This window comes from Branchiostoma belcheri, unplaced genomic scaffold (genome assembly GCF_001625305.1).
Source record: "Branchiostoma belcheri isolate BF01 breed outbred unplaced genomic scaffold, Haploidv18h27 scaffold4, whole genome shotgun sequence".
Lineage (NCBI taxonomy): Eukaryota > Metazoa > Chordata > Leptocardii > Amphioxiformes > Branchiostomatidae > Branchiostoma > Branchiostoma belcheri.
Genome location: NW_017804020.1, coordinates 7,628,417 through 7,654,854, shown reverse-complemented (window position 1 = coordinate 7,654,854; position 26,438 = coordinate 7,628,417). Strand labels below are relative to the sequence as shown.

General features: G+C 42.2%; 3 protein-coding genes across 4 annotated transcripts in view; 2 read left to right on the top strand and 1 right to left on the bottom strand.

Annotated features, from left to right (window-relative positions):
- LOC109476983 (latent-transforming growth factor beta-binding protein 4-like) overlaps positions 1-13,422 on the top strand; it is an 18,177-nt gene extending 4,755 nt beyond the window's left edge. Inside the window, exons 5-17 of the mRNA XM_019777997.1 lie at positions 1,610-1,738; positions 2,856-2,987; positions 3,668-3,793; positions 4,431-4,556; positions 5,531-5,668; positions 6,868-7,035; positions 7,445-7,519; positions 8,451-8,576; positions 9,095-9,259; positions 9,784-9,942; positions 10,658-10,735; positions 11,122-11,502; positions 13,128-13,422. Coding sequence (XP_019633556.1) covers positions 1,610-1,738; positions 2,856-2,987; positions 3,668-3,793; positions 4,431-4,556; positions 5,531-5,668; positions 6,868-7,035; positions 7,445-7,519; positions 8,451-8,576; positions 9,095-9,259; positions 9,784-9,942; positions 10,658-10,735; positions 11,122-11,502; positions 13,128-13,312 — 1,988 coding nt within the window. The 3' untranslated portion in view covers positions 13,313-13,422. The remainder of the gene's footprint in view (positions 1-1,609; positions 1,739-2,855; positions 2,988-3,667; positions 3,794-4,430; positions 4,557-5,530; positions 5,669-6,867; positions 7,036-7,444; positions 7,520-8,450; positions 8,577-9,094; positions 9,260-9,783; positions 9,943-10,657; positions 10,736-11,121; positions 11,503-13,127) is intronic.
- A 9,137-nt stretch (positions 13,423-22,559) lies between these two features.
- On the bottom strand, positions 22,560-25,026 carry LOC109477134 (UPF0669 protein v1g209471-like). Of its 2 annotated transcripts, none has more exons than XM_019778195.1 (2): positions 24,950-25,026; positions 22,560-23,233 (listed from the first exon to the last, which is right to left on the bottom strand). In XM_019778195.1, exon 2 carries the CDS (start codon positions 23,207-23,209, stop codon positions 22,679-22,681), a length of 531 nt encoding a protein of 176 aa, XP_019633754.1. In that variant the 5' UTR covers positions 23,210-23,233; positions 24,950-25,026; the 3' UTR covers positions 22,560-22,678. The 2 variants fall into 2 exon arrangements, with proteins under 2 accessions (XP_019633754.1, XP_019633753.1); XM_019778194.1 differs by having other exon boundaries at positions 22,561-23,237; positions 24,950-25,015.
- A 188-nt stretch (positions 25,027-25,214) lies between these two features.
- The window catches only part of LOC109477128 (uridine diphosphate glucose pyrophosphatase-like), a 52,556-nt gene continuing 51,332 nt past the window's right edge, over positions 25,215-26,438 (top strand). The window contains exon 1 of the mRNA XM_019778187.1: positions 25,215-25,343. Coding sequence (XP_019633746.1) covers positions 25,263-25,343 — 81 coding nt within the window. The 5' untranslated portion in view covers positions 25,215-25,262. The remainder of the gene's footprint in view (positions 25,344-26,438) is intronic.

The following is a 26,438-nucleotide window of genomic DNA, read 5'->3' as shown; positions in this document are numbered from 1 at the left end:
TTCCAATTTTTTTATACCATGCAGTACGATTCTTTTCCTCTCAGTTTTCCGCTCAACTGCACAGTCATTCTCATTGAGAATCCACCAATGCATCAGAAAGAGGCCACTCTACTGTACAGGCGCTACAGGGAACTACGATCCTGTTGTTGTTTGGCACGAATGTTTGACAACATGCCAAACAGAGGACAGTGAACCTGTTAGCTACCGGGTCAGACTTCTGAGATCAAACCTGCGCCAAAAAGCCCATCTCCAAGCCGATTCTCGGGGGCAATATGGGGGTGTATTGGCCGTCTGTAACCATTAAATCCGAGGGGTGAATGGTAACTCGGACGGCCAATTTCATCGTCCTCTGTCCCTAAATGAATCTGCTTTGAGATAACAAAAAAGTGGAGCGGTACAATATGCTGACTAAATAAGTTTGCTCTCCATGCTTGTTTCCTCAGTCATATGTTGATCCCACGACTTCATACATGATTAGCTTGTTTGCATTTTGTACTCATATCCATTACATGTACTATTACCTTGTCTCTTCATGTTCCATGATTAATACATCTCTCTCATTGGTCGACATGCTATCCATTGGTTGAACTGCTAATTGTGATTGACAGTCAGGATCTGCAAGAAAACCCTAACGTGTATATGTACCAGAGTCCTGATGCCCAATCCCGTGGATTTTTACTGATAAATTATACCAATTGTATGTCGACTTGAGGGATCGGTGCACAGTTGTATTTGAAAATGGTTGTCTAAAAGCGTGGCAGATAAAACAACATGCAACTTGCTGATTGGGCTAACAAGTTAAACGTGTTACTCAGTACTCCATGACTACTGCCAAGGGTTTACAACGTACCGTGGCCGAGTGATTTAACGATTGGCCGTGTACATACCGATCCCATAGCTCCGCCCACTTCTGCGTTTAAATGCATAATTAATACATCTCTCTCATTGGTCGAACGGCTAATTGACATGTTATCCATTGGTTCAACTGCTAATTGTGATTGGAGTTAGGATTTACCAGAAAATGCGACATAAAGTGACCTATCCTGTTATACGCGCTAGTTAACTTCTGCACACATGTCCTTGGTGCTGAATTTCCCTCAACCACATTTGCTGTGCCTGTCTCGTCATGCAGACATGGTTGAATTGAATGTGTTGATGAACAAAAGGAAAGGCCTCTGTGAAAAATTTGCGCGCGGTCAGCACTCTTTGACAGCATTTAGAGACTATTCATGTCGCCAAATATCGGTTGACACCGATTAGTGGTTGAAAATAACCCTTTCTACGTTTAATGTCTGTTTTTTTATCAAAATATGACATTTTTAACTTTATAGTCGTTACTATGACAATAAATTGTAATGAAAAAAAGCCGATTTCGGTCACATCCGCGCAGTGTTAGTGCAACCATGGCGATCTTTATATGAAAACACATTTCTTTTATCCGATATTCAAACCACCCCTTGGTTTGACAGAAAGGTAAATTATTTCGTTTCATGATGTTGCAAATTTTCACTTAGGCCTTTGTTTGGTTTATTTACGACATTTTCAGGCATGTCTTTTCTTATTCTTATCTCTGACCCCTTCCACGCAACCTCCTTTTCCATTCTATCAGACTTAGACGAGTGCCCATCTCAGACAACCTGTACCAGCCCCAACCAATGTCTCAACTTTATGGGGAGTTACTACTGTATGTGTTCGGCAGGGTATAGACATCACGGCGACAACACCAAAGCTTGCATCGGTGGGTCGTAAGTATAGAAAGAAACTAGCCAGGCGTGGCGCAGCGGTGGACACTAACACACGAACACGCGACTACTTCAGCACTGAGCTCCAGCTACAACTTACAGTGTCCTTTTCCGTATACCTCACCTTCAAAGGCATCCAATGCAATTCCAGGGAGGCAAAACGGCAGTTTCAAAGAACAAAAATTACCAATGGTCAATTTTTCCCAAATTATCCTACAAAAACTCGGGAATCATAAAAAGAAACAAACACAGTTTGGCCGGAAAAAGGAAAGGCTTTAATTTGCGACTTTTCCGAAACAAACACCAAAGGAACGGCCAAACTGCGAAACATTATTAAATTTAGAAAAAACAACAACAATATTCTGGTCATTCTTTTAATGTAGTAAGTTGAATCAATCCTATCCCATAGCATACTGATATCTGCGAGGCAAAAATACGATATAGCTGAAGAAAACGGTTGCTTGTCTTTTTTTATAGTTCGAGCTATTTATAGGCGGTATCCAAAAAATAAAAGGTACACTTCACGTAGCTTATTTCGGGGGTTGAAGTATGAGATCATGACAAAAAAGTGTTAAGAAATGTCAGTAAGTGCCAATATCAGAAGGATTTCCTGATCCAGCGTATTTTTCGTTTTGCCGCCATGAAATTGCATTGGATGTTTTTATTTTAAACTTAACTGCTTTACCAATAGATTTTACCATTCACCCACAAACCTTTAAGATAACTTGTTTGTTTGCTCAAGACATTAAGTCAGAGAACGTCAGCTTTGCGTGTGGCTCAGAATTTGTTCTAAAGTCAAATATAATCCATTGTGTGGGGTCGTGTGGCGTAGCGGCAGCGTTCTCGATTCGGAACCAGAGGCCCCGGGTTCGAGTCCTGACATGCCACCGATCTTGTGCCCTTGGGAAAGGCACTTTACACGACTTTCCTCACTTCGCTCAGGTGTAGATGAGTATTGTACTGTCCCTGTGTTGGTGGCGGCATTAATATAAGTTGAAAAAACTTGAGTGTGCCGTCACCACGTCTTGTGATTGCATGTTTCGGAATATAGAAAATATATATAATCCATTGTACTTAATTCTGTTTGCTGCTATTTTTTTTGTACGTTTTCAGAGGAGGAGATCAATGAATGTAGGATTGATCCAACTCTTTGTCAGAATGGAGAATGTATCAACACACGGGGATCCTTCGTGTGTAAATGCGACCCCGGCTATAAGACAGACGACACGATGACTCAATGCTTGGGTAAGACATGCATATGGCTCTACTACGCAGACATCTAGTGTGCTTTATTTAGACGCCAACAACAACAACAGAAAAAGTTTTGTTCAAGTAGTTATCTGCCATCATGACCTGAACAGGCACTCCGACTTTCAGATGACATTGATGAGTGAAGAAGGCCAATCGCCTTCCGCATGTGCATTGTTGTACGGCTGTCGCATGTACTCATCGGTGTGAGGAAAGCCCCTGTCACACATTCAGGACCCTCCAAAGACTTTGCGCCCGACCACCTCACAACTAAGATCGGGTTGGGAGTAGCCTGGAAACCGTCCTGTCCAACATCCATCCTCATCCAAGCAGAGTGACTTACTTTTCCGACTTCAGTTCTCCAAATTTATAGTCAACCGGCGCAAACAACTTTAAAGACTACAAGACAAACTTGCCGACCAACTCCCAACCACAGATGGCCTTGCTCACGATTGTCTCCCAACCATGGTCCTGAGAAGGTCGGGCCATGGTCGGACTATGTGTGACAGGAGCTTCCGGTACTTGACACGGCAATGGGAGGGAATCATTCTCCTGCGAAAGGGTCAATCTGCAAAAGTAATTATCACTTTCTAGTTGCGATTCGCAAGTGCAATATGTGATACATTGTACTGGTGTTTCTGTGTCAAACACATGGGATCTACTAATCTCTTCCACAGATGAAGACGAGTGCCAACTCGACCCTACACTCTGTCCCAACGGCCGCTGCCACAACAGCCAAGGCTCGTATGTTTGCATCTGCGACAGAGGCTATCGCTCCGATGCATCGCGGACACAATGTCTCGGTAAATGAACTTGTTTGTGTCAAGGTCTCGTACCTTAATACTGACCCTGTCCCTATACTTCCATTCATCGTCTTTATCGCCCAGCTGCAACGAAGGCGAAGGTAAGTTTTTATTGCAGTTCCTCCTGTTGCCATCAAGGCGAGTGATCTGTTTTGGTGAACAAAGTAGTAGTAGTACATTATAGTCTGTCAGAATCTGTAAATTTTGTATACTCTAGTAAGATATCTCTATCTTTATACACGACCTGTACTTCGCTTGTAAGAGCATAAATAATAATAAAGGTGTTTCATTTATTATACGGAGTACGCGTGTCCCAGAAAATTTAACTGACCTAATCAACATGCTCTATCGGCGGCCTTGTTTTGGCCATTTCAATGATGCTGTTGTCGAGCCTTTTGACATTAGCATGATGCAGTAGATTGTATTAACAAAAGAGTTGATTCGATGGGGTCATTGATTGAACTATATAGTTTATAATAATCCCATAGCCCCGCCCACCCGTGCGACGTAACGGGCGTGACGGACATGCAGCCGCTCACTCATTGGTCGGGCAGTTGATTAGAATGCTGTCATTGGTTGAACTGGTAATTTTGATTGGCAGCCAGGATGGGTGATGATGCAATGTGAATTTTGACAGATGTAGACGAGTGTGAAGCCAATGCGGGACTGTGTAGAGACGGAGAGTGCGTGAACACGCCTGGCGGGTACCGCTGCAGGTGTGACCAGGGATACGTGCCCAGTCCTGACCAGAGAGCCTGTGTAGGTGAGTCAAGAAAGAAAGAAAGAAAGTGATCTCGATCCAGTTTAGCTCCTTGAAGAGCTAATCTTCCACTGGTCGTGACAGAGAAGACACTCAGACGCTATGTACAGTATTTACAGAGGGCCTGTAAGGGGGGGTCCCGACAACGCTCTACGCTGAATTCGGAAACCCTCTATTACGCTTTACGATAAATTCCAAGTGGCTACAATGTATTACGTAGAATTAAAACGGCGAATACGCTCTACGCAAAATGCGAAGAGCGGTCCGTCTACGCTCTACGTAGAATAAAAACGGCCGATTACGCTCTACGGAAAAGGGCTTGCGGGCCCCCTTTACAGGTTCATTGTACCGGGTAAATTCCCCTAGCTCTTTTCGACAAGCACAATGAACAGTGGACCACGGTTAACGTCCCGTTCAAGGACTGCGACCCTAAACAGTAGCGTGCATGTCGGGTAAGCGACATCAGCCGGGATTCGAACTCCCAACCTCTTAGTCCAGAGGCAGGATCGCTAACCACTGGACTACACACGCTACTCCAAACAAGTTTGAAGTGGTTGCATTGTTTTTCTAAGGTTCAAAACTACAGAATAAATTATGTTGTGAATAGGTCACTTACAGTTTGAGAAACCTAAGTGTACACTACAACGTCACGTGCGCTATATGTTGATATTATTAATAGAAAAGGGAAAGACTGCTTTGACCAAAGTTGATGGATTCATCTGTAGACTCCAAATCTACAAAAAACAAGATGGGCAAAAAAACACACAAGATACCTACATTTTCAAAAGAGAGACCATTAATATGTTTCCAAACAAGAATTGACATGACAAAATATGATATCACTGACAGCAAAGAAATCTTTTATTCCTGTATTCAAGAAATGCAGAAAGTGACACTTCAATATATTTGTTGCTAAACAATAAGTTTTTGTATCAGAATGTTTGTAAACGTTGTTGTTTTTTTTACGTTGTTTGCAGATGTGGATGAGTGTACCATTGGAAACCCGTGCGGGCAGTCCGTGTGTCAGAATCTCCCTGGACACTTCACCTGTGTGTGCACGCAGGGCCTGGTGTTTGATGAGGACAGACAGAGATGTGTGTCTGCTTGGCTGGCTGGTAGGATACTTTGTTTTGTTTTGTTACCTCCATGAAAAATGGAGGTATTGTTTTTGGCGTGTCTTATGTCTGTGTGTGTGTCTGTCTGTGTTTCCACAACTTTGTGGTCAGCATAACTTCAGAACGCCTTTATGGATTGTGATGATATTTGGTATGTTGGTAAGTCTTGGAAAGACAAAGGTCAAGGTCAATGGGCCTCCTGGTGGATGACCTCGGTACTGCAGCAGAACTTCCGTTTTTTGTATCTTTTGTCCTGGTCCATCATTAGTGGTAAATGATGGAATTTCATACTTGGAACATGTGTAAGTTAATAAAAAGTTAACATCACGATGCATTTATTATGTTTATGTAGAGGTCATTTGCATAATTAAAGAAGAAATTTACATGTCAAGCCCATATTTCATGGAGGTATGAGATTTCGGAACTCTTGTTTGTTTTGCATAACCGGTAAAAAGCCATTTTAGGCGAAACACACCAGTTTTGTGTACAAGCTGCGGTGGTTTCTTATACATGGGGTGTGGTCTCCACTTAACGTCCTATCTGAGGGACGTCGCTAACAGAAACTAGGCACTCATTTACACCTGAGTGAAGTGGGGAAAGTCGTGTAAAGTGCCTTTCCCAAGGGCACAAGATCGGTGGCATTGGGCAGGATTCGAACCCGGGACCTCTTAGGTCTGAGCCGAACACTACCGTTTTGCCACACGACCCCAAGAAAATGCTTGAGAGAATGCCCTAAACCTTTTCAAGTATAATGTCATGTATTTGTCCATGCTGTAATCATATGTTAATGTTACATAGTTCCTTTATCATTTAATTCCCTTGAACATGTAACGTTTGTTAAATATTCAATCCAAATCATATCTGTTGTCCTATACCAATGGGCCTACATGGTGGGTCCCGACAACGCTCTACGCTAAATTTTGAGAGCCGGTTACGTATTACGCTGAATTCAAGAAGCTTTCTCATTACGTATTATGATAAATTCTGGCCGATGGGTAGCTACAATGCATCACGTAGAATAAAAATAGAATTACGTTCTACGTAAAATGCACCAATTACGCTCTACGTTGAATTAGAGCAGTCCATCTAGTATGCCCTATGTGGAATTAAAATGGCCGATTAAAACACTCTACCGAAAAGGGCATGCAGGCCCCCAATGGGACCTTTTTTGACGTGATGTTATTGTGGATGTCTTTCAGAGCAGACCCAGTCGCGGAAACAGTGCTTCTCAGATTCGAAGGATTTGGACTTTGGGTGCGGAGAAAACGCTGCAGGCTTCAACGTCACCAAAGAAGAGTGTTGCTGCAGCCTGGGTGTGGCATGGGGAGACTCCTGTGAGCTGTTCATGTGTCCAGGTAGAAATGCAGGTGTGTGGACAGATCGTATTACTTAGTAAGTATGCAGTGAAGCTAGGGACAGCAGACTGTAGAACTGAACCTGGGAACGGATTGAACTAAATGTGTAATAATTCCCTTGACCACTCTGTACATGTTTGTAACATTATTTGTATATTATTGTGTTGTTGTTGTTATGAATGTAGTTTTTTACTGTATGTGCCCAGGGATATCTTAAAAACAGATTCATGGTTCTGAGATATGCCCTGGTAAAATAAATAAACTTGAATCTTGAAGGCCCCAAAATAGGAGACAGTGGTTCTAGTCCCTAGTTCATATCCTCGAAAATCTTTTCTTTTTAAATTAAATTTTGGTCCAGTTTGGACAGTTCTGGGCTAGCAAGAACACTGGTAGGGTCTAAACGTTTCTACTTTGATTTCAGCTGAATATCTGGAACTCTGTGCCTTGACTGGCTTCCTGATGAAACATGACCAGAATAATGAGATGTACATCGAAGGTACGGAATATCATCTTTTCACATAGATACATGTACTAAGTCTACACATCAATCACTGTACTCTACATGCCCAGTGCTTAAAATGCTTTTAATATGCAAAGTGAACTATCAGGTGAATGAATTGCTATCTAAGATGGTGCCTACCGGTATACATGTATAAAAATTATATAAGCCAAAAGTACATTTTTGGGACATGCATGTCTACTTAGACCAGAACTCAGAGTAGCTGCCTCACTCTTCTTCAAAAATGGATTCTCAGGCACTGGTTAATAATTTGTTGATTCAGAAGCATCCAGTCAGGTGATAGGTGGGCCCATGCGATAGCTTTAAGCCAGGGAGAAGCATCCTTGTTTATTTATTTATTTATTACAATTTACCACATACATATTATGTACATGGAGGCCATGGTGGAACAGGTGCACCTAAGTGCACTTTTTCAAGGCTACCATGCCCACGTTTTTCCTCATTGTGTTTATACTAAGTTATCAAAGGCTCTACAACAAAAAAGAGAGATTCATCTGCATCCATATAACTGGCAGCAAGCATCCTCCTCCAATTCTGTTGACCATGAGTTCATTACAGAAGGCCTGCATGGAGGGGTCCTGACAATGCTCTATGCTGAATTATGAGAGCCGGCTACGTATTACATGGAATTCAAGAAGCCTCCCCCATTCCTCTTTACAATAAATTGCGGGTAGCTACAGCGCATTACGTAAACTAAAACGGCGAATTACGGTCTATGCAACATGTGCCAATTACACTCTACGTTGAATTACAGCGGTCCGTCTACGCTCTATGTAGAATTAAAACGTCCGATCACGCTCTACGGAAAAGGGCTTGCAGGCCACCATTAAGGTGAAGTCCTTTCAACTTTCTTGGAACTTCAAATGTAGCAATGGAATATTTCTGATTGTTTTTGTGTTTCTTACAGATATAAATGAATGTGACTTGTTCAACAATCCCTGCAACAATGCGATGTGTAGGAACACTCCAGGCAGCTACGTGTGCATTTGTCCAGCTGGATATTTCCTCAACGAGCAAGAACTCACATGCACCGGTTAGTCAAATACACTTAGCGTACATACTTCCAGTATGCCTCTTTATTCTTTAAATTCTTTTAACTGCATTGCTTCTCAGTGATCTAGTGCTGAAATATAGTAGATGGATAAGTTAGATAATACTTCTCATTGTATGGTATATTCTTTGGTGATGTGTAGAAAGTATGAATGTGGAAAATATATCCTCTGCAACGGAAAAAAGTTCTGATGCAATGTTGACCAAACATCCAATGAAAACTGTGAAAAATATGGGTTTTGTGCAGGCACAGTACGCTGACGTGCTAGTAGTACTAACGTTACATACATATATAATCAAGACAGACTGCCGGACAGTCATTTAAATAAATGATATTCCAACACCCCTACATGAATGTTCCATCGCCCACTTACCTTCTGTACATACACGTAACGGTGGGTTAGGGTGAGGGATGTCGGAACATAGGGGTGTTGGAATATAGAGGTTTAATCATTATGTAAAGTTTATACACGCCTACCTTGATCTTTATCTATTCTACAGATATCAATGAATGTGCCCAGTTCCCCTGTGGATCGGGAACATGTCTCAACCTTCCCGGCTCCTACGAGTGCAACTGTCTCGGCAACCAGATTCCGGACCCAACCAAGAAGAGGTGTATTGAGAGGCCGCTGACATTGCCTCTGGAGCCTCCTGCAGCATCATATGGTAGGGAGTTACATTTTTTTTTACTGCAGTACTGACTACTTCTGCTAGGTGTCACTGCTACACTGCAAAGTAGAAGCTTCTGTAAGAAGTACAACTGGTCAGTACTGACCTGAAAAAGGTTATAGACGGTCACCAAAATGCCAGAAGCTGCATGATTATGGACTGACTGTTTGCAAAGAACTTGGTGGGTTTTACATTTCCTGGAAACTTTTAAAAAAAATGCCAGGCAGTAACTCAGATGACAGTCCTATGTGTATGTTCCATTTTATGCTCCAATACCCTTATGTTCAGACACCCTTACATGTACATCCTGACATACATGCATGTAGGGGTAAGAGTTGTCAGAGCATAGGTTGAATTGTTTGAACATAAGGGTGTCAGAACATGATATAGGTGTGACAGAACATATAGGGTGTCTAACCAGTTATTCATCACTATGGATGATAGCTCAGGTGTAAAAATCCTCTCCTAAATGTTGGAATTGCAGCTCGAAAAGTTCATCGATGTTTTCTTCATTTTATCAGTTTTTGAACAACATGAAGTTTGCTGGACCAGTGTGATCGGCCCCAACCTGTTCTGCTCCAACGCCCTGCCATTCAACATGACCCGTGCACAGTGTTGCTGCCGCAGTGATGTTCAGGCCTGGGGGGTGGACTGTCAACTCTGCCCCAAGCTTGGCACAGGTCAGATGTCTTCTGTTTTTATCATATTCTCTCTCTGTCATTTTACCGTATTACATATATATTATATTATAATATTAGATATATATGGATATTTAGTGGCGTCTGTGTGGTGTAGTGGATAGAGCGTCCGACTGTCAAGCAAGAAGACCCAGGTTCAATCCCCAGGGTTGAACCCAGACATGTCCAGACATCGCACCCAGACGTTGTGCCCTTGGGAAAGGCACTTAACATGCATTTCCCCCCTCAGTTAGAGGGTACCCTGGCCCTACTAGGGTTTGGGTTGGCGTTAGGAAGAGCAGCCAGCTGTAAAAATCTTGCTTCAAAAAAAGACTTGTACCTGGTGCAAGCACGTCTAACCCCCGGTTAGGGGAAAAATGACGTTAAATTCGGTTTAAAAAAAAAAATTATATTATATAGAAGAATACTTGAACGCGTTGTATTCCGTTTTGCCCGAGGTACTAGCCCGACTGTGGTGACAGATCGATCAATGGCCAAAGATTTCAGATACTGATTTCATTAACGGTATTTGACTAAATCAATAGAAGAAAGCCAATGTGTCTAAAGTTCTCAATCTCAGGTCATATATTTTTAGACGTACCAGTACATGTATGTGTCCGTATTGAATGTTTGATTGCTGGTGAAGGATGTTGTCTATAATACAGTTGCAAACACTGATGGTTTGAGCAGTGCTATTCTTCATTCCCTAAATCTGCAGATGCTTTCAGAGACCTGTGTGAACGAATCAAGCCTGGAACCTCAGTAGACCAACAGGCCTTCTACATAGAGAACATAGGTAACAGATTACTTTAAGTGTGATTGTATACTAGTATACTACATTGCATTCTGGAGATGCTTGTACTTACTGTACAAAAATGGTGTGTTACGTTACACCTAAAGAGCACGTCGGCAGAACGTACTGCGCCTGCGCAAAACCCCAGTTTTATACGGTTTTCGTTGGATTTTTGGTCATCGATGCATCAGAATTTTGCCTGTGGCAGACAATATTTTTTTCCATATAACATTTGGAAACTACAAATGGAGTGTTAACCTTATGTGCACAAATACGACCTTATATGCATGCGAGACGTTCTGCCGAAGTGCTATGCACAATAAATACATTACGGGTTTCGCACAGGTGTAAAATAAGTATGTTCTGCCAACGTGCTCACCTAAAGGCAGTTTACCGGTTATGCAAACATGACATGATCAAACCTGGAATGTTCCCCCCAGGCCCTGTGGCAGGCCAGGTGCCGCTTATTCCGGGACAACAGCCCGGCAGACCGGGGTGGATGAGACCTTACGTAGCGCCAGAAAGGGTCCAGCCTCCAGCCCAGCTACCGCCAGGCATCCTGGCACCCAGACAGGGCCAACCCAGCGTCACCTACCTCCCGGCGGAGACTCCCTCGTTAGAACGGGAGTTTCCCTCGGAGCCGTTAGACGCTGACTGTCAGATCGAGGGCGGCTGTGGGTTTGGCCGCTGCCTCAGGGTTGACGGGGGCGGCTACATCTGCGACTGCTACTCTGGGTACAAGCTGGACAGCAACGGTTTGAAATGTGTCGGTAAGACTAATCTTCTTCATCTGAGTCACCATACTTTCTGAAGAAGTTTCTGAATCAGTTAGCTTTAACTGTAGTCTGTACTGTTTACCTACATTGATGACATGCATGCCTTTATAATTAGGCCACAGCAAGTAAATTATATGGATGACATCAGCGCGCGCATTAAGTTTCGACTGATTTTGGAAAAAAAAAACAAGATATTTTGTTGCTTACTGACAGTGACACATGCTGAAAATGGGCAAATATGTCTGTTGCCATGCTGGAAGGTGGATGGCAGATAACTATATGAAGAGAGGAGACAAGAAAAGGCTCTGATTTAATGTTTTGTTCCTTACTTTGATGCAGTGATATGTGATGCTGGTTGTGTATATGTGATGTTCCTACTTAATCAAAACCATTTGTACAATGATTGAGTCAAAATTTTAAAATGTAGGAACCTTTTTTTTTTCCGGCCCGCCTTGTTTTTTTTTCGCCCGCTCGCATTAGATTTGGAGTCTGCAGAGGATGTCATCCATAAAATTTACTTGCTGTGGCCTTTATGATCACATAAAGTACATACAATTGTAAAGGTTTGACAATAATCTACATGTATCACATACAATGTGAAAGAAAAGACATTAAGTCTTATAATCCATCTTATAACGCCTTTTCACCAGAGGTGTGACTGCTGAGTGACCCAATATTTGACAGTTCATTTAATGAATTTCATCGACAATTTTTAAATCATACTTGGCATTGTGCAGCATATTTTCCAGAGGTCACACAACTCCAATTTTGGATGCTCAGCGATTGCCGTCTAGTGTAAAGGGGACCTTTCTTACAAGCATCCCAAGATTGAGAGGTCTCAGCAATACTACCACACATAATTATGAAGCAAGTTTAAACTGTAATTTCCAGCACAAGAAATCAGACGGCCAAATTTTCAACTTCAGTTTTTGTCAAGGAATGAACAATCCACCACTTCTGTGACGTCACGTTATGCAGTTGACACACTTGACTCGGTGAGCAGTGGATTGTATGAGGGCCTGCAAGGGGGGGTCCCGACAACGCTCTACGCTGAATTCGGAAACCTCTCGATTACGTTTTACGATAAATTCCAAGTGGCTACAACGCATTACGTAGAATTAAAACGCCGAATACGCTCTACGCAAAAATATTAGAGTGGTCCGTCTACGCTCTACGTAGAATTAAAATGGCCAATTACGCTCTGCGGAAAAGGGTTTGCGGGGTTCAGAAAGTCTGTGGTGCCCCCCGTCTTTGTTGAGGGATGGTTGCAATGCAATGATGTTTTGGAAATTACAGTTTGAATTTGCATCATAATGACTTCTACCAACACATACCCTGGGTGCCAGCCAAGTTTACGGGCCGCTAGCCGTTTCTTTCGGCAGTCAGAAGCCCTTCGCCCGCAGACCTAAATTACCGCTGCGGTGGAATTGAGCCCGTGGGGAGGTTTTGCCCTGCAACTAGTTGTAGGGCCAGCCAAACTCCCCCGGGCTAGACTCCCCCGTAGCGCTAATTTACATCAGCGGGCAAAGGGCTCTTGTGGCCCGGAAAACGAGTTCTGGCTTCCAGAGTAACCAACACAGGGAAATCATATTAATATTGATATTTTCTGGTCATGACAGACATGAATGAGTGTGAGGAGCTGGGAGACCTGTGTAAAAATGGCAAGTGTATCAACACGGCCGGCTCTTACGTCTGTCAGTGTCACCCTGGTCATGCACCGAAGCCAGATCAACCCAACTTCTGTGTGGAGCAACAGGGCACAGAAACACCCACACAAGATTCACTGTCCAGAACGGAGGAATGATGATGAGCTGTGCTGTCATCTGTTATCATTACATGTCGTAAAATGTTGAACCTTATTCCAACACAAAGTCACACAGAAATCAAATTATGAATGACCACTGTCGCCTTCATCAGGATAATGAATGACCGATCAATTCAAAACGTGATCTCGCGAGAGTTGCGGTTACAGACATATGACATTATTGAGGGCCCGCAAGGGGGGTCCCGAAAATGCTCTACGCTGGATTCAGAAACCTCTCGATTACAGTTTACGATAAATTCCAAGTGGCTACTACGCATTACGTAGAATTAAAATGCCGAATACGCTCTATGCAAAAATATTAGTAAGAGCGGTCCGTCTACGCTCTACGTAGAATTAAACGGCCGATTACACTCTACGGAAAAGGGCTTGCGGGCCCCCCTTATTCACACGAGACTGGCACTTTTGATCAGTTGCTTACTTCACGTATCAGTAAAGTCTCGTGTGAATAAGGTCATGTGTCTGTAACCGTAACTCTCGCGAGATCACATTGTGAAGTGATTGGTCATTCATTATCCTGATGAAGGCGACAGTGGTTGTTGAAAATTTGATAATAACTTTGTGTTGGAACAAAGTTCAACATTTTACTATGATTGCTACCAACACAGATGAATTTTCATGATAATCATTACACGTAGCTATGTGTTTGGACAAACCATATCTTTATCTTTGTTCTCCCCAAAATGACCAGGTTGTTCAAAGTCAAAGATTTTAAAGGCATCCAAAGTGATGTCAGGGAGGCAAAACTGGATTTTCAAATCAATGTCATTCTTTTAATGTAGTAATTGGAATCAATCCTATCCCATAGCATACTTAATATTTGTGGGGTAAAAATGCGAAATGTCTTGTTTTGTATCATAGGTATTTATAAGTGTTACCAAAAAAATTAAGGGGCTTCTCATGTAGTTCGTTTTGCTTTTTCAAATGCTTTAAATATGAATGATTCAAATTCAAATTGGTTTATTCAGAAAAGCATATTGCAGCCTGACGGCTGAATTGCATGTTCATTTACAGTCAATGGAATAATAGACTTTGACTGAATTTTTAAAACAAGTACAATTCTAAAACCATTATGCAACAAATTTAAAATTACATTAAGAGCAGTAATTAAACAATATGTAGTTATATAAGCTTAGTCAACTAATATCTGGGGGAGTCTCAGTACATTTAAGTGGCAGTCCATAAAATCGTGAGAAGACCCTATACAACTGTAGTCTAAGCAGTTCATGTAAATATTCGAGGCATAGAGTCATTACTACTGAGTGTCGTTACTGTAGTAGAGTCTCAAAGCTCGTGGTATAAAGGACATTGAATGTCTTTTGCTTGAAGAATGATGAAGAAATGACAGTAAATGTCAATATCTCACTGATTTCTTCATCCAGAGTAAATTCGTTTTGCCACCCTGAAATTGTACCGGATGCCTTTAAAATAAAGGGAAAATTTGACGATGAGGTCTTGTCACCACCAAAAAAAACTTTTAAGGTTCTGTTACAAGAGTCTTCAGAATTATATGCGTGCGTAATTAAAAGTGTATGATTCTCATATTGTGATAATAATGATGATGACGATGACATTGTCTGAACTGTCCGTAGCATGTGTGGGGACTACATGCCCCTTCAAAGACCAAAGCAAATGTAAAGTACATGTAGTTAAAAGTTGACATTCTTTAAACTTAAACTTTAAAGACCCTTAACCTTCTCCTTGCTGATTAGTAGCCTCTTTGATACCAAACTTGATATGAAAAAGTATAAACATTGTATGTAGGTACGTTTTCTTATGTGGGTGGTGTTCAGCACCAAGGACAGGTATGTTTTCTTGTTTTGATGGTGTTCAGCACCAAGGACAGGTACGTTTTCTTGTTTTGATGGTGTTCAGCACCAAGGACAGGTATGTTTTCTTGTAAGGATGGTGTTCAGCACCAAGGACAGGTACGTTTTCTTGTGATGATGGTGTTCAGCACCAAGGACAGGTATGTTTTCTTGTTTTGATGGTGTTCAGCACCAGGGACAGGTACGTTTTCTTGTTTTGATGGTGTTCAGCACCAAGGACAGGTATGTTTTCTTGTTTTGATGGTGTTCAGCACCAGGGACAGGTAGGTTTTCTTGTTTTGATGGTATTCAGCGACAGGTATGTTTTCTTGTAAGGATGGTGTTCAGCACCAAGGACAGGTATGTTTTCTTGTAAGGATGGTGTTCAGCACCAAGGACAGGTACGTTTTCTTGTTTTGATGGTGTCCAGCACCAAGGACAGGTATGTTTTCTTGTTTTGATGGTGTTCAGCACCAAGGACAGGTATGTTTTCTTGTAAGGATGGTGTTCAGCACCAAGGACAGGTATGTTTTCTTGTAAGGATGGTGTTCAGCACCAAGGACAGGTACGTTTTCTTGTGAGGATGGTGTTCAGCACCAAGGACAGGCATTTTTGTCCATGTATTTATTGTGTTCAGAACCATGTCGTATTGGCTACGGGGTTAAGCAACAGGGAGAAGGTTAACTGTGGGACAGAGGCAACTTAGAAATACTTGTATATATATTTTTTTGGCATTCTGAACGTATGAGTGTGGATGGCTTGTAACAGACACTGGAAACAGTTTCTAGATGTCTAGGGCAGTGTTCTAGACAGCGTCCATCTTTCTGTCATTTGATGGATTATTGCGTGGTGACGGACAAAAAGTTTGCCCAATCCGCCATCTTTGACGGTCAACAATTAGTGTGTTCATAAACTATATGTAACAAGATGTCACTAACTTCTAAGCTTAGGCCACACCAATTTAATTTGTTGGTTCTCAGTTTCACCTCTTCATTTTTTCTGATTTAAAAAAAAAAAAAGATTCTGGTTCTGAATCAACTCAAATATGCTCATATTTTGCCCCCAACAGTTAAGTCCTTTTCTTCCTAATTGTTACAGTTTTTCCATCTATCAATGATTAAAAGTTAAAATTCATTGTTTAAATATTAACCCAACCTTTTGTGTTGACTTCATGGCTCCTACCATACCATTTGGGGCTGTAATAGGATGCCTATAGACCTATTTTTTCGGAAAAAATCTCAGAACCAACAAATTAAATTGGTGTGGCCTTTGTCTACCAGCAAAATGCTGGAAATAGCGTCAAGATTTGAAGATTTTTCTGAGGGTGCCCATAATGGTTACGTCAAACATGGATTATCAAAAGAGATGTTAGGCTGACTAGAACACTGATCTAGGGATGGTGTTTTCTTCTCTAAGAACTGGCATATCTTTCATGTGCTGTTACACAGGTAAGAAACACCAAGCATGTACAGAAATAGCAAAACAATTTATTATTCTACAATTACAAAGGACAATCCCACTCCTGGGGTTACCTCCAAACTTACAACCCACTTATTCATGACAGCTTTAGAAGCATTAATTGAATTATGTGGACAGATGGATGTTTTGTATCTTATTTTGTATAGCCCAATTGAATACCTAATATAAGACATAGAGTGATGAAAACATGTGTCAGTTCAGAACTAGGACAGATCATGTGAAGGCACTTGGTACTTCAAGCTGCTCATCTCCTTAAAGATTTCAACATTTCTTTCAAGTATCAAGTGTAATGAAATCAAGGGATAGTGCTTTGCAACAATTCTTAAACTTAAAGGCACCCAACGTGATTTCAGGACAGTAAAATTGGATTTTCAAAGTGAATTTTCTGGTCTTTTTGTTTTAATGTAGTAAGTTGAATGAACCCTATTCCATACCATACTGATATACGTGAGCCAAAAATGCGATGTCACTGATGGAAAACGGTTTGTATTCATTTCTAAGCTGGTTCTAGCTATTTACTGCGTGCATGGTGGCACCAAAAATAAAGAGACTCCTCTCGTAGCTTGTTTTGTAGCAATTTCAAAATTTAATGCTTCAAGTATGAAATGACGACGTACGAAAAAGTGCCAATAAATGGAAGTAAATCTCAATATCAGACATATTCTGTCATCCAGAATATTTGATGTTTTGCCGTCCTGAAATTTCATTGGGAGCCCTTAACCTTCTCCCTGCCCAACTACCCTTTTAGCACCAAATTTGTATTGGTTCAACACTACCAAAAAGGCTTTTTTCTTGTTTTCCTTGTACAAAGAAATGATAAAGAGATGGTAGCAAGAAAATTATTCTTTGAACAAGAAATTAAAGAATCCCCGTAGCAAGGAAAACGATTCTGTCCACAAGAAAATATTTCTTGAACTAAGACCTAATTGTTCTTGAAGCAAGAAAACCATTCCGTGCACAAGAAAAGATTTCTTGTTTGTGAGCATGATAGTAGAAAAATTTTCTTTTCTTAAGAAAAAAGAAGAATAAAATTCTTGTAAGAATCAGCATACAAAATCTTTGGAGAATGTTTCTCAAATTTTCTTGAAAATGACCCTGGCAAGAACATAAGAAAAATAAGAAAAAACATTTTTGGTAGTGAAGAGTTAGGCAGCAGAGAGATGGTTAAATGTAAAATGATATGCAGACAGTGAAGGTGTACTTTAAAGACATAATGTAGACTGGTCTACAACTATCAGGACTTTGTTGTGTATAACCAAGTTTTGAGAGATACTTTGTAAAGCTGCTCTAGAAAACTTTGGCAAAGTCGAGTAAACTTGGAACTTTTGTACAAAGGGAGTGCAGGAATCTTTTTTTTTTACATGTAAGGCCACAGCAAGTAATTTTTATGGATGACATCAGCACGCGCATTGATTTTTGCCTGATTTCGAAAAAAAAAAAAAAAAAATTTGTTGCCTTTTGAAAGTGGACAACATGCCGAAAATGGGCAAATATGTCTGTAAATATGCCATGCCGGAACTTGGATGACAGATAAATATGAAGAAAGGAGACAAGACATGGAGATTTGGAGTCTACGGACAATGTCATCCATAAACTTTACTTGCTGTGGCCTAAGTAAAAAGATGTCGGTCAAACTTGTCTCCAACAACCATTCTGGGGACCATGGCAAAGTGGTCTTCTTAGACAAGTGGTCTTCTTATACAAAAGCACGGATAAGAAGAAGAAAACTGCAGCAAATTTACATCCATTTTACAACAAAGTGACCCAGTCAGCACCATTTTACATTGCACGAAGACTGTCAGGCTGTCAAAATCAGTGGCAAACGAGCTGATGTCATCACAATTTCTTGATCATGAAAATTTTTTTTCCCAAACACTTGAAAATGACATGGTCATCTTAGGCAGAAATTGGACCATGTCCCAAGTAATGCCGGTTGCGGTCTTGTTGGACAAGTGGTTGCCTTAGGCAAGTCCCTTCATGATTATGTCTGTAGGGAAAAATTGGAACCGAGAAGAAGCCGTCATTATGGCCAAATGGCTGTCTTATAGATGTGGTCACTTGGACAAGTTTGACTGTAATTAATTACAACTTAAGGAAGAGATGTGTATGTTATTTGTAAGCATCAATATTCAAGCAAAACAACACTTGAGAAGTACATGTAATCTCTATACCTTATATATCATACCCGGGCCGCGATAACGTTCGATAACAGGTTCCGGACCGGGCCGTACTTTACGGTATACGTAGTACTGCTACATTCCACATTGTTAATTTATAGCTACCATCAAATTCAAAATATAGACTGACATGACAATTTCCAAACCGTGTTATGATAAGATTATAACTAATAGTACGATCCACAACCAGACATCACAATATAATTTACTCCGTATTACTTTTTTTTCATTTTCTTTTGCATTTACTTTGATTATTTCAGCAAAGACCTCCTTTTCTTGATCCCAAACAGAACATATATACCACCAGTACATGTACATCACTTCCGTGTGCCTTGAATAGTTAGCCTGGGTACCATCCTGCTTAGTTTACGTCTGTTCCCACAGTCCCTTACGCCCCAGGTAGTGACCGCCCCAGGTAGTGACCGCCCTATGTAGTGACCACCCCGGGTAGTGACTGCCCCGGGTAGTGACCGCCCCGGGTAGTGATAGCCCTAGGTAGTGACCGCCCCAGGTAGTGACTGACCTACGTACTAGCCATGACCGCCAAGGTACTGACCGACCCAGGTACTGACCGCCCCAGGTAGTGACCAACCTGGCTGGTGACACCTACCCAGGTTATAATAAGTGACCGACCCAGGTATTGACTTTGGGAGTCGACGTAAACTAACCAGGATGGTACCCAGGCTATTGAATAGTTACTGTCAAAAAGACCTTTCCACAAACAACAATATCTTTATCAAAAAGGTCAATAGCAATAACCTTTCTTTACTGTACACATACAACACTTGGCTTCCAGTTGGCCTAAACACCACATGAAATTACTCATATACACATAGTGTTTTCTCTTATAACTCTCCTAAATCATCTGAAATATGTAAATATCATCCTGACATTCAGCTTCAACCTACAATGTATGAACGATGGATGATGAATATTGTCACAGTGGTAGAAAACATTTTGTTGGCTCCAATGGTATTTCACAGATTCCAGCAACTGTAACTCATACTTTTGATATTCATAATAAGCTGCTGTGTTGCACTGATGCACAAGGCATCAATGTAGGTACTGCAAATGTTTACGGTAGACCTTTCTCCACCATAAATTCATGACACTGGAAATTTGTGTTCCTAATGTAGTATTACTGCCCAAGTCAGTCCGGAAATAAACTGGAGGCTGTTATGTACTCCTTTAGCAGACCAACTCATCTGGCATGTTTAATACCTGTCTATTTGTCCAATTTCTACTCTTTCTTGCCGCTTCTGAAGCCTGGTAGAGGCTACAGTAGTCTTTTTCATCAGCATTGCAGGAACCTTCAAGATACTAGTAGTATCACTTGAATCTACATTGCCCAACAATAACAAGACCAAGTTTTGTCTCTTCTTGCGTATTAAGATGACATAACACCATCTTCCAGCCATCAACACTACATTTCTCACATCTATCACTGTCATCAACCTTTCTTTCTAACTAACATATTTGATCGACATCCAAAATGATACAGATAACAGGAACTAGCCTTGACAACTGCATGTAAAAAACATGGGCCACACCAATTTGATTTGCTGATTCTCAGATGAAAAAAAACTGAAGTGATGGCAAAAAACAAAAAACATACATGTAGACATCCTATGATAGCCCAAAACCTATAATAGGAGCCATGATGTCAACATAACAGGCTGGTTTATACATGTAATTCAAATAATAAACTTTTTATCAAACCAATGCATTGATAGATGGAAAAAATACAACAACTAGGAAGACAAGGAGCTTTTGCCAACTGTTTAAGCCAAAATATTAGCATTTTTTAGTTAATTCAGAACATGAATCTTTTTTATGCATATCAGAAAAAAATGAAGCAGGCGAACGTAGGTGAAGAACCAATTAATTAAATTGATGTGGCCATAAGTTAAAAGACTAGTGTAAACCTTTCTTTATGTGTAGTAGACCGTATTTTGTACTTCATACGATGTAATCTGCTCTGTTATGCTTTGTTAAGCTGAAAACTATACCAGAAAGAATGCAAAAATCTACTTATTTTGGAGGACAATATTTTACTTGTTCCCTTCTACTTTTTTTGAAGTATTTTGAAGACATCAGTTCAATTTCAAAGATATAAATTATCAAGGCAATTCACATTTGCCAAAATTTGATATTGTAGCAGCTTTTGGCAGAGTACATCATGGCAATTGAAATGTTCAGTGTCTAGTTCTATATATCTGTTTATTTCATAGTCAAGGATAACAGAATCACAGACATACACATCCTCCCATGGCAGGGGCAGCGGCTCCGAATTCCTTCTCCACCCCTTACCCCTGCCGAATAACCCCGCATCTTCTACTCTGCGACCCGATTCCAGGGACACGCTCTCAGTCAATCACGTATCACAGAGAAAATCTTCAACGCACTCTACATTAAATATTTATGAGCTACGCTAGCTATCGGAACCAATCATGTCGGCTCTTACATCGGCTGTTCAGTGACAAATAAAAACAAACATGGCGTCGTCTTGGGAAGAGAATTTTGCGATGCAGGCCGCTAGCGTGTGCTGGAGGCTGCGCGCGGATCCCGCCGAGCACGGGGAAGGTGCCGGCGCGGAGAAAAGACGGGGCGGCTCGGTGACTTTGCCCCGCACGGCCTCCCCAACGGGCTCATCACCGGGCGGCGGCGGAGTCGCCGGCGGCCAAGTCAGAAATGGGGTCATGCCAAATAAGGAAAGCTCATGAATATTAATATTCCTGGGCTCGCAGAGTAGAAGATGCAGGGTTATTCGGCAGGGGTAGGGGTGGAGAAGGAATTCGGAGCCGCTGCCCCTGCCATGGGAGGATGAGACATACAATAATGGGGTCTTTGTTTGGTAATAACACTGTACACTCTTTTCCTCTTCCTATCTCAGATCATTCCTGAAGTCTTAACTGATCTACCTTAAGCCCCTGTCACACATTCTTTATCCGACCAACAACCAACCAAGGTTGGCTGTAGTTTTAGCCCATGCCTACCTTTCTAATTAAACAAATCAAATAGAATTTGAGTAAAATTTCAAACACATCTTGGACACTGCTGAACTACCCCAGAACACCGGGCAACCACCAGCTAACCATGGCTGAACCTCTCGTTCACTCCCGAATGTTTTGAGCATTTGAAAAAAACCGAAGCACCGCGCTGAAGGCGGAAGGACACCCGGAAGTAAGCCTCGGGCCCGAAATCAATTTTCACCCAAAACACACCCAAAACACGCCACTTCTTACACTTTCCAGCCATGTTAGTAGTTAATACCATTTTGCAGCAGATTATGAGAAATGTAAACTCAAACATGAACCACCGGAACCCCTTCGTCACTTTTTTTCCGGGCACTACCTTGGACCCCTGTCGCGGAAGAATTGGTGTGTGCACCGTTAAGGCCTTGGAAAAAAAATGTTGTGTTTCCTGTTTCCCGTCCGATCCTAGAAAAACCTGCTGATCCTAGACTTTTTTTGGGTAGTCCCTGAAGGGACAAATTTTTTGAGCTAATCAACCTTTTCTAACTCCATGATCTGACACCTGTAAAACGTTGTACAATTGGTTTTCTACCATTGACATTGAAAATAAAAGTGTCCTCATGGAAGTTTTACTATGTTAAACTGTATCGTATAACTATAAGTTGGACCCCAATATAGATGTCACTGAAGTCTAAAAAAAAAGATAATCCCTACCTACCGACCCTAATTTTTTCAGGACTGAAAGAGGAAACACAACATTTTTTTCCTAGGCCTAACCACAGTTGTTGGGAGGCCATATTCGGCTACTAGTACGTGCAACAGGGCCTAAGTTATGTATCTGTGTTGTTCATCTAGTACTGCCTTTTATCAAAATACACCAGCCTCATATTCTTATTGCCACATGATGCCCTACACCAAGATATCCAGCAATATCTTCAAGATGCTGACAAATATGGTCCACAATATGGACTCCTCATCTATGTCCTCATCCCCCTCTTCTCTGTGGTTTCCATGTACGAACGACTCGCTCCCTGAAAAGTAGTCCACCAGCACGGTGAAGCGGTACCTGGCCGCGTCGTGCGAGGGGTGGCCGTAGATCCCGATGCCAATCGGTCTCTTCATGTCGGCGGGGATGTCTACGCGGTCGTCCCCGCAGGTTACCGAGTTCATGTCGTAGTTGTCGAAGTCCGGAGACAGGGTGGAGGCGGAGACGTAGATGTCTGCGTCCCCCTCCAGTGTCTCCACCAGCAGGCTCACCTCCCCCTCTCGGTACATCTGGTAGTACGTGTAGTTCCCGGCGCCGACGTGACCGCTGAAGGACTGCAGGACGTAGTCCCGTTTGGACGCCAGGACCAGCGTGGCCAGGAAGGTGACGGCATACAGGAGGATCCTGAGCCACCTCATGTGGGACCACACGTAACTCAGCGTCAAGACTTTCATGGCAACAGGAGGCTTCACATGAAGCTAACTGAAAGAGAGGGGTATTTTTGGTTAGGCCATACCAAGTAAATTTTATGGATAACATCCGCGCGCGCATTGATTTTGGCCTGTTCCTAAAAAAAAAACCAAGAAATTCTGCTTCCTGTAACTGTGACCAAAGAGCTCGAGTCACGACAGTGCCGCAAATCGTTAGATTGACGTGAAACCCGTAACGCGAAATGGGTAAAGAGCACATGCTTTGTTTCTGCAGGCCTGCAAAAATGTGATGAAAGAAACAGGACGACAACTGCTGTTCCACCTGATTTATTGCTGTTTTGATGATGAATAAATGACTTCTTGCTTGTTAATCTGTGTCACCTCATTCAATTTGTGTCCTAACATTTGTCGTCTCTTAGTATATTTCTAATCTAGGCATCTTGTTTTTTAGGGCCCTTCTTGGTTTTTTTTGCCCTCTCGCATTAGATAAAGGGTCTCCAAAGGACGTCATCCATAAAATTTACTTGGTGTGGCCTTAGCACAGTGTGAGTGTGATTATGATAACACACAGAATTGAGTGACATCAGACGCCTGACGGTATATCTTCCCATGCATGGTATATGCACTGTGTCACTGTGTCTCCCAGTTGCGTCATTCTGGTGTGAAAGCAAAGGAAGGACACAAGAAGATCTATGCAAATCAGGATAATTCACATCTTGACACGAATTTGACTGTTCACACCTGCTAGGAACATTAGGCCCAATTTACACAAGGCAAAATTGAGCGACATTTGACGTGCGGCGCGTACCAAATCACCTACTAGGACACTTTTCGTTTTACACACAAGGACCACGGCTCCTGCTGGGGGCTGTGTCACATGTGGTGAACCCTGTTTCTTCAGTAGTTACTTAAATTAAGATCTTTTTCTCAAATTATTTTGCGTTTCTGTTATACGGTACCCTAAGAATCCTGTTACATGCCCCTACGTTTCTGATAAGCTATTTCTATGGATCAGAAAAGTAGCGGCACATTTGCAAGTAGCTGATTCAGCGCGCTACTGACCAAGATGGCGGCCACTCGGCTTATGAATACATGGGGAGCGATCGCAAATAGTGGCGGTACGAGTCGCACAGGGGCCGGTTGACACGCAAAACACCCCGGCACGCTAGGTGAGGCTGTTAGGAATCCAGGGACGTGCAAACTTCGGTCTCAAAGTGTTCCGGCACGGTAAAACGCATGTTTGTTCATTTGGCCCAATGCACCGCTCCGCGACTGTTGTTAGGGCTAATGTAAAAGACTGCAAGCAAGAGAAGCCCTGCAACAGTCGCCGCGGATAAAAAGGTATGTACATTTGCATGGAACATAGGTCGGAATTAGGACCCCTCCCGTTAACGTTACATGGTATAAAATTATGGAATACTACATTGTGAAATATTTCACATTGCTATGACACGGTTTCTCTTTTGTATAGCCAAGGAGGTTTGATTTTTATCCTCCTTGGTCCTTGGTATAGCATTATGTATGTACTGACCTAGATAAACAGATAAATGTGTACTAGTATTAAACAGATACAGAGTCGGGACATGTAAAAAGAAACGATACTAGTAACGTTACCTAGGTTGCCCCCTCCCCACCCAGTTCCAAAATGAAACCTACGTTCGCACAGAAGAAGGACCTAGTCTATATAGTCTGTGCCATTCGGCCGAAACACATGCGGCTCTAATAGAGTGTTATGTTAGGGTAAAAGTTGAAGAAAGAGCTTACCGTTTACGAGTAAAACTTGCAAAACAACTCTTGTCACAAAGATGACAGACCCACTGACCCCCTTTGACCCGCACGGGTGACCTTTGCCCTGAAGATCGCATCCGCACATCCTGAACAACAGTCACCAGCTCGTGTAGTTTATTAACTCCATCAACGCCTAAATAAATAAGATGTTAAACTGTCGTAAAACATCTGATAATATATTATCACAGATTACGTAACTTTGAGTTACCTTTGGATGTGTAAGAGGTAAACGATTGTAGGATTGCGTTTTGTTGCGTTCTAATGACTAGGCCGACCCGGGAAACTGAAAATGGACGATATCCGAGATGTGGAAATGGTCCCGTGCACAGATTCACGATTTTTACGGCCGAAACGAGTTAAATACACTCAGGTGAGTACCGTTAGACAATGTTTATCGAGCTGTCACGGCACAGATACATTGGCTTCAACTGAAATCTGCACAAATCATCGGCGGATCGAAAAATACTGTGTGTGTGTGTGGGGGGGGGTCTGTGAGTTTCAGTTCCGCTTTTAAAAAATGAAAATGACTTTTTTCACCAGCTGTCATCAAAGTTGTTAGATTTGATATGTTTTGGGAGCAAGGCTACAGATGTAACGAGTTCCTCACTGGCCACCCAGTGCGGAATTCGCGGGGAAAGTGGCGTCGGCACTCGGGGCCCTGTGCGGAAGGAACCTCCGCACCGTTTGAGAGCTCTTACGTCTTACACGGCCACACCCTAGCTACCGTACAGACTGTCAACTACCTGGGAACAACAATGAGTAGAGACATGGCTTGGGACACACACATCTGCAATACTGTAAATACGGCAAATCGGGTCCTGGGATTTCTTAGACGCAACCTTAAGATCTGCTCTAAGAGAATAAAGGAGAAAGCATACAAAGCATTTGTACGGCCCATACTCGACTATGCAAGCACAGTGTGGGACCCGTACACCAGGAAGGGAGTGGACAAACTAGAAGCAGTCCAGAGAAGAGCGGCAAGGTTTGTGCTCGGCCGCTACCACAATACCTCCAGCGTGACCAGTATGCTGAGTACGCTTGGCTGGAAACGCAGGAGGGTGGCACAGTTAACTTGTCTTTACAAGATACAACGCGAGCTTCTTTGGTGTCCAATTATCAAGAACAAATTGGTTCCTCTCCCTCCACAACAATGTAGAACCCACAACAAACAGTTCCGTCTTATTCACACAAGGACACAGAACAGAGGAGGGTCCTTCCTTCCAAGAACAGTGAAGGACTGGAACAGGCTTAGCTGCGAAGTGGTGGAGGCACCTACCGTGGACACCTTTGTGTCACGTGCCTCCAAAAGTCACTGAACAGTGCAGTTTTACAGTGCCCTTAAGGATTCCCGACCCAGGCTACGGACTACGGACTGATGAGATGGGATTATGGTTTGGAAAATAAACAAGTTCGCCAGAACATGTCAGACGAAGGCAGCAGAGCACTACGACATGCCAGTGTCATC

Coding starts and splice junctions, on each gene's coding strand:
- LOC109477134 (XM_019778195.1), bottom strand. CDS start 23,209: ATGAAAGTCTTGACGCTGAGTTACGTGTGGTCCCACATGAGGTGGCTC.